At 39.2% G+C, this 18,980-nt stretch overlaps 1 protein-coding gene across 2 annotated transcripts in view; it reads right to left on the reverse strand.

Annotated features, from left to right (window-relative positions):
* Nucleotides 1-1,562: 1,562 nt before the first annotated feature.
* Nucleotides 1,563-18,980, reverse strand: part of dlgap4a (discs, large (Drosophila) homolog-associated protein 4a) — a 250,759-nt gene continuing 233,341 nt past the window's right edge. For both annotated transcript variants that reach the window (XM_067445553.1, XM_067445554.1), the window contains 5 exons: nucleotides 17,606-17,694; nucleotides 15,931-16,328; nucleotides 7,328-7,419; nucleotides 4,326-4,478; nucleotides 1,563-2,797 (listed from right to left, as the gene is read on the reverse strand). In XM_067445553.1, the coding sequence (XP_067301654.1) occupies nucleotides 2,573-2,797; nucleotides 4,326-4,478; nucleotides 7,328-7,419; nucleotides 15,931-16,328; nucleotides 17,606-17,694 (957 nt within the window). In that variant the 3' untranslated portion in view covers nucleotides 1,563-2,572. The remainder of the gene's footprint in view (nucleotides 2,798-4,325; nucleotides 4,479-7,327; nucleotides 7,420-15,930; nucleotides 16,329-17,605; nucleotides 17,695-18,980) is intronic.

The raw sequence follows: 18,980 nt of genomic DNA on the forward strand, positions 1-18,980 counted from the left end.
GTGATGACTTTCAATCTCAATTTTGTCACATGAAGTTTGTCTGCCGCATCAAAAATGTCAACGCTGTTTTCTCCAGCAGCTTGAATGTGTTGACGGTAGCCATAGCAACTCTTAACGGCCACCAGGACTAATACAGTATTATATAATAAGCTATTTATCTGTTGTAAAGTGTAATAATCATCTCAGAAAGAAAAAAATTCTTCTGTCAGGCGCAGTTAAAGTAAAAACTGCCTGGGGCAATATACGCTGTGTCATTATTCCAACATTATCTTCATAACTTACGAAATAAAATGTTTACCCCTCAGAAAAAATGAACTTTCTTCTCTTGTGAACATGAGCGCGGCACGCGCTGTCACGTCATGTAAGGACGCACACTTAAAAGTAATCGGTCAGGTCGTTTACATGGTGAAAAATAGACTGTAAAAAAATTAATAATGAGTATGGAAGAGATTCAAGCTGTGCTGCTTTTGCTGGTTATGTATAGGTTTACTAAAGAGGTAATTAACAAAGACTCAAGAGCACTAATATGCAGATTCAGCAGCATGCAGCATATTCAGAAAGCTTGTAAAGCTTTAAAATGACAATGTATATTATTATCAGCTATTACGGACATTGCACGTGAGATGGCTGAGACGAACGCGGCGCACGCCATCAGACAGAGAGAAAGACTGATATTTACTGAACACAGAACGAATCTTACAAAAGACTTTTAAAAATGCCGGTTGAAATAAAATGCTAAACTAATCAGCATGTTCAGCGCCCAAGTACCGCCCTCGAAAATTCATGAACTTTGAAAAAGTACTACCTCGCGAGGAGGGCCGTTTGGAGGGGGAAATATTTACTTCATTTAGACCCTGGTTCCTGCGGTCTAAACACACCGAGTACCACCCAAATTTCCTCGTTCCTGGGTAAAGTTCCTGTGGTCGAAAGGCGGGTATCCATTGCATATCGCACCGTTTTACTTGATTTATTTAGTTTGTTGATGTCTTGGGCTGTTTCGCTAGAGTAAATGGAAATACCGGATAAGGGAACAGAATTGTGCGTCAAGACCTGCAGCGCAAATGCGGCCTAGGTTACCCAACAGGTGGCAGCACTGAATAAAACCGATGGGGTGTGTTTATCCATCTTACTGTGTTTGGGTTTGGGACAGAGAGAGTGAAGACCTTCCTTCACGCTCCCTCCCAAACATTCTTCCACAGTTTGAGCTGATGAACCTTGACATTGTCATCCTGGAATATGGCCACGATGTGTCTTTCTACATGGCTGTTTAGGAAATGAGAAGCTACACACTCCATCAATTAGTGTTAGAAGAACTGTTGCCAAACACATCCAATCATCAACTCTTAAGGATTTGCCTATTTAAATCCAAACAGACACTTTTTTTGGCCGGCCAGTGAATATTAGGATATGGAATTGGCACATGAACGAACAGGAAGTGATTCTCCAAGATCTGAAAGGTGAAGTGCATTGAAAACAAACGGTTAACATAATGAAAAAGAGTAAATACTGAGACTTTTGTGTGGAAATCTGACACTGAAACAACTTCTCCAAACTAAATCAGCTGAGTTTTGGGTAACGGAAGTTTTTAATATCTGTCAAAGAAAATAATAATAATAGTTAAAAAAACAAAAAAAAACATCTTTGATCACAAATGACGGGCTCTAATTGGTCACACACAGACACGGTTGTACGGCCATCGCATGAACCGCAGCATCATGAAACCGAGCTGAAGAACACATGGAATGAATGGACAACAGAAAACACAAAATTAGAATAACATTAATAATAATAATAAAATAAGATTAAAAAACAAGCTGTTGGTCCAAGTCAAAATCTGGACATTGTCACTGTTGAAGATTTAAAACATTCATCATAAAAACGAAGTCGAGTGGTCATATTTCAACCCTATTAATTCATGGATAGTTTGACGTGGAAAATAAATCAATATTTTACTGGAGTGAAAAGTGACAAAAATGCTAAAAATCTGCTTCCTGTGCTATTCTACGACTTCCTACGGTGATCCGTCGTACCATCAAAACATCTAATCGCAGAAATCATGGAACATTCACATACGCGCCGCCATTCAAACGCTTCGAGTGATAAAGTCACGCGTCCGTGCCCCCGACAGCCGGAAAAGGAAAAAGAAAGGTGTTTGTGAGAACAGGAAGACCGCGCTGATGAAAGACAAGTGCACACGTGCAGGATCCTGAGTGCATGCTGTCCGTGGGTCATGTGACGAGTGAAGTGGGTCATGTGACGGGTGTAAAGGGTCTTTTCATCAGAGATATTAGCACAATTTACAGACAAAGTCTTGATATATTCCATGAGATCGTTAACTTTTATAACATTTATAATTATAACAAGGGGAAACCATAGAAACAAACGTCAACGGGAGGTTCTTCTGTGGCAGCGTTCAAACTCAATTTGTCGCTCTTTTTATTGTATTTTTTGCTCGTTGTTTTCGGCCATTCACCTTCAGATCCGACCGCGGTGCGCTCCGTACGAGTGAGCGGGTCCGTGGGCGCAGGAAAGCGTCTCTTGGATGGGGAGGAGTGTATCGTTTGGTGGTTTATTAGAGTCGTGTCTGAGCCTCGGGAACGTAGATCTCGATGCTTTCGGCGCTCTCGGTGGCGGAGTTCTGCCGCTCGGACACGGCTCGCTTGGCCGCCATCAGACGCTTTCTGGCCTCCTGACGCTGCTTGTCGGCCACAGAGTCGCCGCTCTTTTCCTTCCCGCCACTGGATTTTACCTTTACAGTCTTCTTTGGTGTGTGGGCTGGAGCGGTCTTCTTCTCCTCCTAAGGACGATCGTTTAACCATTAAAATATGTTTATAATGATAAATATTAACATACTAAACATTTATTTATAGTTGTTTATTTATAAAATAAATACATTATTTACATCTTTTACAATTAAAATATGCATTACATATTAACATATTTAACATTTAGTTGTAGTTGTATATTTAAAAAAAAAAAAAATCATATTTAAGGATTCATATTTTTTACAATTAAAATATTTATTACATATTAACATTTATATTTATAGTTGTACATTTGTCAAATAAATTACTTATTAAATGTATTACATATTTAACATTTATTTACAGTGGTATATTTATAAAATAAATTACTTCAATATTATATGATAAATATTTAGTAAAAAAATCATATTAATTACATATTAACATGTATTTATAGTTGTAATAAATATATTAACATTCACTTTTACAATTAAAATATGTATTACATATTAACATTTATATGTATAGTTCTACATGTCAAATAAATTACTTATTAAATATTTTATTGCATATTTAACATTTATATAGTTGTATATTTATAAAATAATTTAAATTAATTTTCAGTGATTATTAATGTATTACATATTAACATATTCAACATTTATTTGTAGTTGTATATTAAAAAATACTTATAAACTAAAATATATTCATATTCAAGGATTAATATTTTTTACAATTAAAATATGTATTCCATAATAACATTTAACATATTTATATTTAGTTGTACATTTGTCAAACAAATTACTTATTAAATATATTTATTACATATTTAACATTTATATATAGTTGTATATTTATAAAATAATTTAAATACATTTTCAGTGATTTAATTATATTCCTTTTTCTTAAATGTTGTATTAAATAATAAACATAATAAACTCACTAGTCATTAATATTAAATATCCAGCAGCCTCAGTTATAAAATTAAAAAATAAATAAAAATATATTATGTGCATACATATAGTATGTGGGTATCAGTTTTGCAATAATTCATATGTAATCATTTATTTACTTACTAAACTAATTCAATTAGTATAGGTAATAAAATCAATATTAATTTAAATTATTTATACATTAAATATTAATGTTAAGTATAAATATTAATATATATATATATATATATATATATATATATATATATATATATATATATATATATATATATATATATGCTTAAACTAATTAAACAAAATATACTTATAAAATAAACATAATATTTAAAATAATTTATCAAATAAAAATACAGAAAAAAAACTATGGATAAAATGAATGTGTATTATATTAATTATAGTATGTATAAAATATTAATAAAACTAATTACACTACTATTATTACTATTTATTCTTACTAATTTTTACATTTTCATCACGACCGTATTATTACTCCACTAAGGGAACGGTTCTAGCTGTTCGAGATCTAAACACTGAAGTATATCCAGAAACCAGAACTTCATTCTACCTTCACACTGGTTACACAAGCAAAAGGAAGCATTAGGATGTTGGAAAGGTACGTGAGTTGGACCTTTTTGTCCTGGGTCTCGGACATCTTCCAGTCGTTGGACCTGAGGAGGTGGAGCTCGTCGAACTTCATGCTGATGTCCTCGATGGACAGCTGGAGTAGATCCCAGAATCCGGCCAGATCCTGCGCGGTGGGCCGCGGCTGAGCGTCTGCATCCTGACCCAAACAGACACATATTGCATAGCTTGAGTTCACTTTTAAATAATTACAAACAAGAGAAAAATAATAATAATAATAGAAAAAATTATTCACTTCAGGTCCATCTAATATAATTTGGCCCATCAAAATGACCAATGCATATTTGTAACAATGTTCCTGTTTGCCACAACAATACAAGAGAAAACGACAGAGAAATCAGCACAATGGTGATTTAGAGGACTATTGTGTAACTGTACATACACTACAGCACCGGTATGACCTTAGGAAATCTTCGACCTGTGAGTGCCAGGTGATGGCGCTTGAGGGTGATGAGTGCCATCAGAGGGCGCTTCTCCAGCCTGATCACCTCATATCAGAGTCACATGAGAAGCTCTGTTTTGATGATCAGGGGCCCGTTCTTCATACCTCGCTTAATACATCCGAGGCGATTTGACAGATCCCAGATCTTCTAATCCTGATAACTGATATCTGGCTAATTTGGTTCTTCAAACGAATTTGCGAATTGGATCAAAATATCTGGATTAATTAATCTGAGATCACTGCTCGTGCCTGTGTTCCCTGAAGAGGGCAGATGCATCGATACTCGAAACCACGATCAGCAATGCAGCGATTGGCTGGCGCAAAGACACCATAATGACATCATATAATTCAAAAAAGCCACCTGGCAAAAAAAAAACTTGACAAGAAAAGAAAACACAAAAACAAACACTAATTTCTAGACCTATAAGGAAACGACAAACCAACATAAAAGTTCTGTTAAATTTAATCTGCAGTGTTTTGATAAAAATGATTTCCAATTATTTATGGAATTTGTACACCCTTTACATTTTTATTTCAACGTTGTATTTTCATTTTTAATTCAATTTGAAGCAGATTTGTTATGTGACAAAATTAATGAAAGTTTCTTAATGGTCAAGATCAAATGATCTGCACCTCTTGAGCTGCATCAAGCCATCCCATATTATCCGTCATCACTCACATTAATACACGACAAAGATTAACTGCACAATGTGTGTAAACCTCCAATACATCTATAAAGTAATCATTCCATCACAATTCACAAATCAATCTCTCAATCAAGTGACTGTGTCTATAGTATTATACGCAAATTATGCATATAATACTATAGATACAGCATTAAAATATTTTATATTTATTATTATTTTAAATGATTATTGCCCCTTGTTCAGTAATGAACTCTTGTAATAAAGTAGCAGTGGCTGGGACAGATTTTAAGTATCACCTCAAGATGCAATCTAATCCTGTTCACATGAAATAAGCTCTCGAGCAGGTTTAAACTAATGGACCTGTTGCTATGACAGCAAGTCCAGGATGAGCTTCGAAGAACCAAACAATCTGAGATCAAGCCAAATCGTCAACAATCAAATACAGCTAACTGAGTTAGCAACGTATGAAGAACAGGCCCCTTCCAAGTGAAGGAAAATATTAAGCAGGAAATAAGAACAGCTTTTAACAGATTGGAAGTAATAAAATCATGCAAGATATTATATTGGATGGTATGTCTCCTCATCCTGCGGCCTCAGTTACGTCAGCAGAAAAAGCCACAATATAATATTATTGGGGTTTTTAACATTTTATGACATGCTAAGTATTGCAGTCACATAAACTGTGATATATTGCGAGCTATTATATCTTATTTCACTGCAAAAGAAAAGTACACACATATACACACATACATGTTTATATGTATGTATGTATAATAAGATGATTTCATATCCATCTCCTTCATACCTTCAATCCTACTTCAATATTTTCCTTACTCTTTTTAAATAGAAATTACAGTGTCCAAATAATACATTTTGCACACCAAATTCAATGTATTTGTTTTTACAATACATCATTTTGCAAAGAACAACATTACTAACACCCTAATAAATATTAATATTATACACAATTTTCAAAGTTTCTTAATTTAATTATATATTACAATACGTTTATAAATATTTAATATACTGTATTAATAATATAAATGTAGTTATATAATTAATAACGTAAATTAAATACATTTATAAATGTATAATTAAATAAAATAAAAAAACTAGGAGGTGAAATAATGATGTGTTTTTTTTTTTACATAACAACAATTATGATGATGATGATGATAATAATAAATACACACACTTTCCATTTCTATATTACACACACACACACACACACACACAAACACACACACACACACACACACACACACTATAGTGTATGTTACTTTTATTATTTTATATTTTGCAGAACCATTAAGATGGTGGAATGGTCACAATAGTTATGTATACTGTCACTAAATGTATATTTTTTATAATTTAAGCTTACTTAAATAAAATAATTGTATTACAATTATTTTTAATTCTTTCCTTTTAGTAAAATATATACACACTACATTACAATAATCAGAATCACTGTAAATAATTAATTAATTTAGAGAAAAAAAATACTGGGAATTACAGTAAATTGTGATATAAAATTTGTATAATATATTTTTTTCCTCATTGATTTTAGGATGAAATTTGACCTGGACATAAACTCATGATTGACCCTATAAAGCCCCTTTCACACTGAGATTCCAGAAAAAACACTGATAATGCATCCTGGGATCGTTTGATTTTGGTTCATTGACATTGACATTGATTTCCTGGAATCTGTGCATGCGTTCACACACATCCCATAAAGAGCCTGTCAGGATGTGACGTGTAATGTCTCCACAGCGTCTTAAGTTTGGGATCGTTCCCGGGACCGCGTTTTTGCTCACACAGAAGGCACTCTAGCAATTTTCTGGGATCACGCTCTGTGTGAAGGGGCTAAAGTGAACTGGCCTCCATCAGGATACTCACCAGGTTCTGCTCACAAAGGCCCCGGAACTGCTGGAACTTCTGAGACATTAAGAGCTGAGCGCTGCCGACGGCACTGCGGACCTTTCCCAACACTACAGGAACACACACACACACACACATTAGAAGCCTGCTATCTATCAGAGCTGGATATTCAAGGTATTCAAAATATCAAGAATATCATAAGAATCATTTTCTCCATTATAATTTATTCCCATATTTATGTATATTAATACGGATATTCATTAAAATCCCAAGAATTGATCTTGTTGTTAGTTAATGAAGGAACAGAACATTGTATCGCGCCTCCAGTACATTTTTTTCCCCCTTTGACATGAAAAAGTCTCAGATTTCAAATTCTGTCCAATTTATTATGAAATGTAAACAATAAATACAGTTGTGTTGCTCTGTAATGCGGCTTGACAGATCTCGGTTTAAGAGGCACGTGAACTGATCATCTCTTCCGCTTTACGACTAGTTATAGCGTGAAATAAAAATAAACACACATCAGAAAGTACGTTGAAAGATACAGTGCAACTTGCCGATAAAAGCATAATGTCATGTAATCTCTCAGTGTTTCAAATGCAGAAAGACGTCAATAAAACAGCTAGACAACGATGTCACATTTACCTCAGAAAAAGTGCATCTATCAATCATATAACTGCTCCACACTGCTCCAGGGGTTAATAAAGGCCTTCTGAAGCGAAGTGGTGCTGCGTTTGTGTAAGAAAAACATACATCTTTAAAACTCTACAGACTAAAATAACTAGTGTCCGGCCTCAGCGGTATGCAAATCGTGCAAGTCGTGCTGTAAGTCGGCTCCAAGGGGCCCCTTGTCGCCGTGTGGATAGATGCACTTATGCACTTCATATACGAGGCAACCATTCACTGCCGTTAAAATGCTTTGATTAGTCAGGACTTTAATATAAATTATACACCTAGGATGACTTGAGGGTAAATCACAGCCTATGTTTTCTTTTTGGGTGAACTATCCCTTTAATATTGCTGGTTATTTTCATATTTAGTAATCTTCTTCAAAATTAGATACTAGTAACACATTACTACCATGGCTATGGGTATTCTGTTTCATAGCAACCAAAGTATCTCAGCAAAGTGCTTGCAAATCACTTTCAAGTGCCACCAGCTAGCCGTTTTCAGAAGAGCACCAGGTGTTTTTTTAGCTGGTTTAAAATGCTTTGGTGGACACAAGAAAACTGATGATTGCTAGGCATATGGGCAATTGGTCTCTTTAGCATTTATGCAAAACACTGGAGCCAAACCTGAGAAAGAAGTCCAGAAGATTCCACGGCGTTCCTGGACACGTTTTGCTTATTGGTAACTCATGGACAGGGATTATGCTCATTACGCATGAGCTTGCATGTACGCCCTATTTATGAATGTTTGGAATTAATTAATATACAAAGGTTTAACTATCGAACCCATGGTATACGAAGCTTTTGTCAATTTTACACACCAATCACTCAGAATTTGCTCTTATATTTACGAAAGATTCATGAATGAGACCCAATGACCATAAACTTGTTATTCAGGTAAAAAATGAACTCTAAAAAGGAGCATATTACATATTGAATTTTACTTAATACATGTTTGAATAAGCCCAAGTTGAATTGTATATGAAAGCCTCCATAAATGTTTATATTTCAAAAAATGGAGCAGAAATATAATTACGTAATTATAACTATTACTGTAAGCAAATCAGTTTATTTTAACCTTCAATATTACAGTGATGTACTGTCTCCCTGTGTAGTAAACAACATTAGATTTTGTTCCTTGTGATATGTATGTATTGTACATGACATGCATCCAAAAATAATCTATACCGAATCTAACTGAATCTTATTGCAAACAGGGCTGAACGATTAATTATTCTGATAGGATAACCATTTTTTATTTGCAAATGCTGTGATTACTGTCTGGTCACGTGACACGCAAGAGTAAAGCAGTCAACTCTCAGGAAGGATCAACTTGGCACGTTAAGCCTACAGGGCTGGCCTTAAAGGGTGAGTTCACCCAAAAATGAAATTTATGCCATTAATGACTCCATTAAGATCGCTGTTCATCTTCAGACACAGTTTAAGATATTTTATATTTAGTAGGACAGCGTGTATGCACACTATACTGTCCATGTTCAGAAAGGGAATAAAAACATCATCATCTGTCCCTAACCCTAGCCTTAAACTGACCCACTCCACCACACCTGTCCCTAACTCTACCCTTAAACTGACCCATATCACCACACCTGTCCCTAACCCTACCCTTAAACTGACCCATATCACCACACCTGTCCCTAACTCTACCCTTAAACTGACCCATATCACCACACCTGTCCCTAACTCTACCCTTAAACTGACCCATATCACCACACCTGTCCCTAACCCTACCCTTAAACTGACCCATATCACCACACCTGTCCCTAACCCTACCCTTAAACTGACCCATATCACCACACCTGACCCTAACCCTACCCTTAAACTGACCCATATCACCACACCTGTCCCTAACTCTACCCTTAAACTGACCCACACCACCACACCTGTCCCTAACCCTACCCTTAAACTGACCCACACCACCACACCTGTCCCTAACTCTACCCTTAAACTGACCCACACCACCACACCTGTCCCTAACTCTACCCTTAAACTGACCCACACCACCACACCTGTCCCTAACTCTACCCTTAAACTGACCCACACCACCACACCTGTCCCTAACTCTACCCTTAAACTGACCCACACCACCACACCTGTCCCTAACTCTACCCTTAAACTGACCCACACCACCACACCTGACCCTAACTCTACCCTTAAACTGACCCACACCACCACACCTGTCCCTAACTCTACCCTTAAACTGACCCACTCCACCACACCTGACCCAAACTCTACCCTTAAACTGACCCACAGCACCACACCTGTCCCTAACGCTACCCTTAAATTGACCCATACCACTACACCTGTCCCTAACTCTATCCTTAAAATGACCCACACCACCTCACCTGACCCTAACTCTACCCTTAAACTGACCCATATCACCACACCTGACCCTAACTCTACCCTAAACTGACCCACAGCACCACACCTGACCCTAACCCTACCCTTTAACTGACCCACTCCACCACACCTGTCCCTAACTCTACCCTTAAACTGACCCACTCCAACACACCTGACCCTAACTCTACCCTTAAACTGACCCACACCACCACACCTGACCCTAACTCTACCCTTAAACTGACCCATATCACCACACCTGTCCCTAACTCTACCCTAAACTGACCCACAGCACCACACCTGTCCCTAACTCTACCCTTAAATTGACCCATATCACCACACCTGACCCTAACTCTACCCTTAAACTGACCCACACCACCACACCTGACCCTAACTCTACCCTTAAACTGACCCATATCACCACACCTGTCCCTAACTCTACCCTAAACTGACCCACAGCACCACACCTGTCCCTAACTCTACCCTTAAATTGACCCATATCACCACACCTGACCCTAACTCTACCCTTAAACTGACCCACACCTGTCCCTAACTCTACCCTTAAATTGACCCATATCACCACACCTGACCCTAACTCTACCCTAAACTGACCCACAGCACCACACCTGTCCCTAACTCTACCCTTAAATTGACCCATATCACCACACCTGTCCCTAACTCTACCCTTAAATTGACCCATATCACCACACCTGTCCCTAACCCTACCCTTAAACTGACCCATATCACCACACCTGTCCCTAACTCTACCCTTAAACTGACCCACACCACCACACCTGTCCCTAACTCTATCCTTAAACTGACCCACACCACCACACCTGTCCCTAACTCTACCCTTAAACTGACCCACACCACCACACCTGTCTATAACTCTACCCTAAACTGACCCACACCACCACACCTGACCCTAACTCTACCCTTAAACTGACCCACTCCACCACACCTGACCCTAACTCTACCCTTAAACTGACCCATATCACCACACCTGTCCCTAACTCTACCCTTAAACTGACCCATATCACCACACCTGTCCCTAACCCTACCCTTAAACTGACCCACACCACCACACCTGTCCCTAACTTTACCCTTAAACTGACCCACACCACCACACCTGTCCCTAACTTTACCCTTAAACTGACCCACACCACCACACCTGTCCCTAACTCTACCCTTTAGCTGACCCACACCACCACACCTGTCCCTAACTCTACCCTTTAACTGACCCACACCACCACACCTGTCCCTAACTTTACCCTTAAACTGACCCACACCACCACACCTGTCCCTAACTCTACCCTTTAGCTGACCCACACCACCACACCTGTCCCTAACTTTACCCTTAAACTGACCCACACCACCACACCTGTCCCTAACTCTACCCTTTAGCTGACCCACACCACCACACCTGTCTATAACTCTACCCTTAAACTGACCCACACCACCACACCTGTCCCTAACTTTACCCTTAAACTGTCCCACACCACCACACCTGTCCCTAACTCTACCCTTTAACTGACCCACACCACCACACCTGTCCCTAACTCTACCCTTTAACTGACCCACACCACCACACCTGTCCCTAACTCTACCCTTTAACTGACCCACACCACCACACCTGTCCCTAACTCTACCCTTAAACTGACCCATATCACCACACCTGTCCCTAACCCTACCCTTAAACTGACCCATATCACCACACCTGTCCCTAACTCTACCCTTAAACTGACCCACACCACCACACCTGTCCCTAACCCTACCCTTAAACTGACCCATATCACCACATCTGTCCCTAACCCTACCCTTAAACTGACCCATATCACCACATCTGTCCCTAACTCTACCCTTAAATTGACCCATACCACTACACCTGTCCCTAACTCTATCCTTAAACTGACCCACACCACCTCACCTGACCCTAACTCTACCCTTAAACTGACCCATATCACCACACCTGACCCTAACTCTACCCTAAACTGACCCACAGCACCACACCTGACCCTAACCCTACCCTTTAACTGACCCACTCCACCACACCTGTCCCTAACTCTACCCTTAAACTGACCCACTCCAACACACCTGACCCTAACTCTACCCTTAAACTGACCCACACCACCACACCTGACCCTAACTCTACCCTTAAACTGACCCATATCACCACACCTGTCCCTAACTCTACCCTAAACTGACCCACAGCACCACACCTGTCCCTAACTCTACCCTTAAATTGACCCATATCACCACACCTGACCCTAACCCTACCCTTTAACTGACCCATATCACCACACCTGTCCCTAAATCTACCCTAAACTGACCCACTCCACCACACCTGACCCTAACTCTACCCTTAAACTGACCCATATCACCACACCTGACCCTAACTCTACCCTTAAACTGACCCATATCACCACACCTGTCCCTAACTCTACCCTTAAATTGACCCATATCCCCACACCTGTCCCTAACCCTACCCTTAAACTGACCCACACCACCACACCTGTCTATAACTCTACCCTAAACTGACCCACACCACCACACCTGACCCTAACTCTACCCTTAAACTGACCCACTCCACCACACCTGACCCTAACTCTACCCTTAAACTGACCCATATCACCACACCTGTCCCTAACTCTACCCTTAAACTGACCCATATCACCACACCTGTCCCTAACCCTACCCTTAAACTGACCCACACCACCACACCTGACCCTAACCCTACCCTTAAACTGACCCATATCACCACACCTGTCCCTAACTCTACCCTTAAACTGACCCATATCACCACACCTGACCCTAACTCTACCCTTAAACTGACCCATATCACCACACCTGTCCCTAACTCTACCCTTAAACTGACCCACACCACCACACCTGTCCCTAACTTTACCCTTAAACTGACCCACACCACCACACCTGTCCCTAACTTTACCCTTAAACTGACCCACACCACCACACCTGTCCCTAACTCTACCCTTTAACTGACCCACACCACCACACCTGTCCCTAACTCTACCCTTTAACTGACCCACACCACCACACCTGTCTATAACTCTACCCTTAAACTGACCCACACCACCACACCTGTCCCTAACTTTACCCTTAAACTGTCCCACACCACCACACCTGTCCCTAACTCTACCCTTTAACTGACCCACACCACCACACCTGTCCCTAACTCTACCCTTTAACTGACCCACACCACCACACCTGTCCCTAACTCTACCCTTTAACTGACCCACACCACCACACCTGTCCCTAACTCTACCCTTAAACTGACCCACACCACCACACCTGTCCCTAACTCTACCCTTTAACTGACCCACACCACCACACCTGTCCCTAACTCTACCCTTTAACTGACCCACACCACCACACCTGTCCCTAACTCTACCCTTAAACTGACCCACACCACCACACCTGTCCCTAACTCTACCCTTAAACTGACCCACACAACCACACCTGTCCCTAACTCTACCCTTTAACTGACCCACACCACCACACCTGTCTATAACTCTACCCTTAAACTGACCCACACCACCACACCTGACCACCACACCATTCACAGGCTTCATTGTACAGGATCTGCTCTGTGAGAAACGTGTGGTTTGCTTGAGGTTACGTTAGTGTGTTCTCTGTATTTTCCTTACAAATGTTCTACGAAGGCTTTATTTGTGTCGTTTGTAATGCAGTGTGCTTGAATATTAAAAATAGGAAACCTGACAGAAGTCTTTCTGTTTCAAATGCTCACGCCACGCTTTGTGAAGTGCGCTCACACATGAATGCACGTCTCAAAAAGATTTTATGATGCAATATTAATGTAAACACAGTCAGTAATAGTGTTGTCAAAAATATCGATATTTCGATATGTATCGATACTGGAATATCTGAAACGATACGATTCTCAGTTTTTACAGTATCGATACCAGCTGAGAGCTCTCCTCTCCGACCGAAAGCGAGTTGACACACACCGGCATATTCTCACTCCCGGTTAAATATCTTAAAGGATTAAATAGACAGGACATACCACATCTTATATTTTAAAAGAGATCTATGCATTAGTGTGAATGCAAATCTCCCGCTGTCTATGATGTCATTAAAATAATCAAACAACAGTAAAGATGAGAAAATCACTCACAGCTTTTGAATAGAAAAACATTCAGATACTCTTAAATACTGAAAGCACTCTTTATTCATTGCTTGTAATATGCTTTTTGTTCTTCTTCAGTATTTACTAGCTTTCATGTTTTGCAGATATATTAGTTTATATAGGCTTACAAATACTCAAGTTTAAGAATTGTTTTGGAATCGGATCGTGAGGTGCCTAAAGATTCTCCTCATTACTATACAATGCTTAAGATAAAGAGAGATAGAGCTTAAAACTGTAATTGCATATTAAATCCCAAATTGCAATGTTCGTAAAAAATTAATAAAAATAAATCGCAATTAGATTATCTTCCAAAATCGTTCAGCCCTAATTGCAAGCTTGCGAATCGAAATCTACCCGAATCGTGAAATGTGTCAATACCCAGCCCTACTCTCTCTATGTGGAGCTCAATCACACACACACACACACACACACCATCATCATCGATTCATTACGTTTGCCACTGCCTGTTGTGGAGGAGTGACAAACACATCATCTTTCTGCATTATCATGACACAGAAGCTGCCATTGATTTTCCACTCACTCACTCACTCTCTCTCTCTCTCTCTCTCTCTCCCTCTCTCTCTCTCTCTCTCTGCTAGGTTCAAACCTAATGACTTTAATCACAGACTCGAGGAGCCAAAATTAGCAGGCAAAAGAGAGACTTGTCTGATTAAAGCTCATTAATGAGGCCACACTTTTGGAGCGAGAGTGATATCATCCTTTATTCATGGATCTGCGGGGCATTTGATTTGCGTCTGCAAATGAAAGTTCCTGAGATCGGATGGCAAGAACGTAAGATGAACCTGCTTCGATTAACAGCAGCTTCCTGCACATTTATTTGGCTAAATATGTTAAAGATCATTCAAGGTCACAGGGTTTTTCCTGGGTCAAAAATGGTCTTCGGTGGTGGTTGACAGACATGGTCATTGGTCATCCATACCCTACGTGATCTGCGAGTGCAATATTGACAATACATTTAAAATAAACACAAAGAATTTTTTTTTTTTTTACAGGCTTTGTAACGACGTCTTTAGTGCCTTTATGGGTCTTGAGAGAGGAAATGACATTGGTGTCAATGAAGGCCTTTCTGAGCCATCGGATTTCAACAAAAATATCTTCATTTGTGTCTTACGGGTGTCGAACAGCATTATGGTAAGTAATTTTACTTTTAAAGTTTTTTACTGAAAAATTAAAATGAGTAGTTACATATTTGTAATTAAGCTGAAATGAAATAAATTGATTTAATTGGATAATTGAATTAATGGACAGTTATTTTTCGTAATTAAATATATTTTTGATTAAAAGAAATTAAAGTGAAATTAAATACATATTTGAATAATTCAATTGACGCAAATTAAAATGATGCATCATCCATCAGGAATCGCATGACTAATAAAACTCATTGCGAGTTATTTGTTAGGCGAGTGACTCACCCTCCTCTGACAGCTCTTTGTCTTTGGTCTCTTGGTCCATCTGCTGACACCAGGCCTCCATGCGGTCCGTCTCCGCCTGGAGAAGCTTCTGGAACCAGCGTCCGTCCCTGAGGCACGCCGAGCCCCCGGGCTGCTCCACGGCTCCGTTCACGCTGCCCGTCCCGGCCTGCAGAGACGGATCCGGCGGCGGGAGGGAGGACGGGTCCAGCGCTGGATCCAGCTTTTCCTGCAGCGAGGAAGAACCGGAGCGCATCACGTCCGCTCGCGAGGGCTTGTGCGCTCCGCCGTCCAGAGACTGGTTGGGCGTCTTATTCTCCGAAGGTTTACCGTCGGTCTGCTCCTGAGATTCAGCCTCCGTCGTCTCCTGTCTCGACGCCATGCTAGTGAAGCGGCTGAGTCTAGACACACCGAGAGAGAAAAGAGATGGGCTGGTAAACACACTGACAGCAGTTCAGCCGAAGGTCTCTACTACACACTTATTCACAATAAATGAGGAGGAAGACTGTTTGAAAGTAATTGGGCAAATATTTTTAAATACAAATCTAAATGCCATTTTAACTACTGAAAACATTTTCAGAAATAACTGTTTAATGATTATTTTATAATACTGTATAAATTGGATGTCATGTTTATTGCTAAATTAATTACAATTATAGTGTTACATGAAATATTAAGAGTTTTACAATATTATTATATACTGAATGTATATACGTGTGTGTGTGTGTGTGTGTGTGTGTGTGTGTGTGTATTTCTTTGGTTGCTCAAGTAGTTTAAAATTCACTAATATATTAATCATTATTATTATTATCACCATGTGTAACATCTTAACTACTGACTTCACAAAATATGCACTGCAATTTTTTCAGAAATGTTATATTATTATTTTATAATACTGTAATTTTACAGTAAAGTTGATATCACAATTATTTATGCATTTCCTTTAAATATTGTAATTTAAAATACAATTGAAATATTTCTACAGTATTATATAATTGTTAGATTATACAAGATCAATATATATATTGATATATATATATATATAGATTATCTTGTATAATCTAAATTATTTTATATATATATATATATATATATATATATTGATCTTGTATAATCTAACAATTATATAATACTGTAGAAATATTTCAATTGTATTTTAAATTACAATGTATACTAAATTTATACTAAAAAAAAAGCATTTTAAATGTATGAATATCATTTAAATGCTAATAAAGTACCAAAAATAGCAGGTTGTTAGATATGCTTCATTTCATTTGTCTGTCTTAGGAAGAAAAAAAAGAGAAGACAACGAACAGGAGGAGCAGAAAAGAGAACGTAGGCCGGGAGAAAGACAGACAGCTGGTGTGTGGGAGACAGCATACTTAAAGAGAGAGATGCAAAGATATGAAAATAGACTGCAACGGAGAGCGCCAGGAAACAAAGCGAGCGGGAGATGTGGACAGAATCTCATTATCTCCAGCCGTCTACACTGAATCATTACTTGTGAGTGTTTCCAGCACCATACATGGCTGAGAAAGCTCCGCTGCTGACTCACAGACTCTCAGACCAGGCTTTTGTGAGAAGTGCTGCCGTCAACATGCGTATCAAATTCCAGAGGGCTAAACGGAGGAGGAACGCTTCTTTGCTCAAGGATGCAAAAGGCAGAGAGGAAACTCACGGCCGGCCGTCTTCAACCTGAACCCCGATGGACTGGAACCTGGTCGTGGGAGTCTGTTCCTCTTTCAGAACCGGCTGCACACAATCCACCTGTGACAAAAAAAAAAAATGCATCTCAATAGGATCCAACAACTCACTTTCGCACACAGTTAGTGCAGCACATCACTTACAGTTCAGTGACTGCTTTAAGTTTAAAAGGAGTCATTGATGCTAAACAGGATTTAACATTTAGAAATAAATACCTACTAAACATTTATAAAAATCAAGCCTCCCTCACTTGCTTCCCCAGAGCATTGAATGAAATCCATTCAGAATTAGTCACGGTATGTCCCATTCATGAACTCATTAACATATGACCGCCGCATTCAACAAATTCGCCTGTCCTGATGAATGACAGTATGAATCGCAAGCATAAGATCATTTGGATTTCACACAATTTATAACAAAACACAATATATACAACTTTCTAAAACATTTATACTTTATATTTTAATATAAAAAAATGAATTACCCAAATATGACTATGATTATGCATTTCTTTTTATATTATATATCAGTAGCCTAGAAATCTAGATGTACCCTAGTGGCAGCAAATCTAATTTGCAGCCAGGGCGTCTAGCAAGTAGGGATGGCGAAAACTAAACATTTTCTTGACCGACCACTGAGCCTCATTAGCCAGTTGAAACCAGTTAAACCGGTTAACCGATTAGTTTAAAATATGCTGCGCTATTTGAAATAACAGCCGCAAGCCGCGCCTGCAATTTCGCAACTCTGTCGCATCTCTCTATGATCTCTCTGCCGCTCTGACTCCGGCTCTCACACACACACAGTCCCGGCGGCGCTGCCGCAGCCTCCCTTCCACTCACGTCACAATTCCCCTACAGCGCGAAACATGAGTCCTGCAAACACGGCGCTGAGGAGCTTGTTTGTAATAGACAATAAAAGGTCTCCTTAGTTTCGAAATGGTTTGGGTACAAGGTGATCTCGTTGAAAATAAAGGCATTTGTCTAGCATTAGAAGCTCATTTGAAACATTGCCGCGGCTCATTTAAGAAAATGACAGCTCCGAAGAGACGTCGCTTTAGTTCGAGATAGTGCTAACAATAATAAAGAAAGATGATGATCAACACCTTATGTTACCACTGAAATGTAGATGTAATATATTTCCAAATGTAAGCCCATCTTATGCGGAATGACGCTTCATAATGTTGTCTGCACTGGCTCTAACCTCGAGTGTTTTAGCCTGTTTACTTTTTGCAAACCTTGTGAGCGCGCAAGCCCAAACACTGTGACCTCGCGCCAAATGTTTTAATTGGTTTATTAAACGGTTACTTCAGCGATTAGCATATGGCTTTGTATCAGTAGAAATCCTGGAGT

Source organism: Pseudorasbora parva, chromosome 6 (genome assembly GCF_024679245.1).
Source record: "Pseudorasbora parva isolate DD20220531a chromosome 6, ASM2467924v1, whole genome shotgun sequence".
NCBI lineage: Eukaryota > Metazoa > Chordata > Actinopteri > Cypriniformes > Gobionidae > Pseudorasbora > Pseudorasbora parva.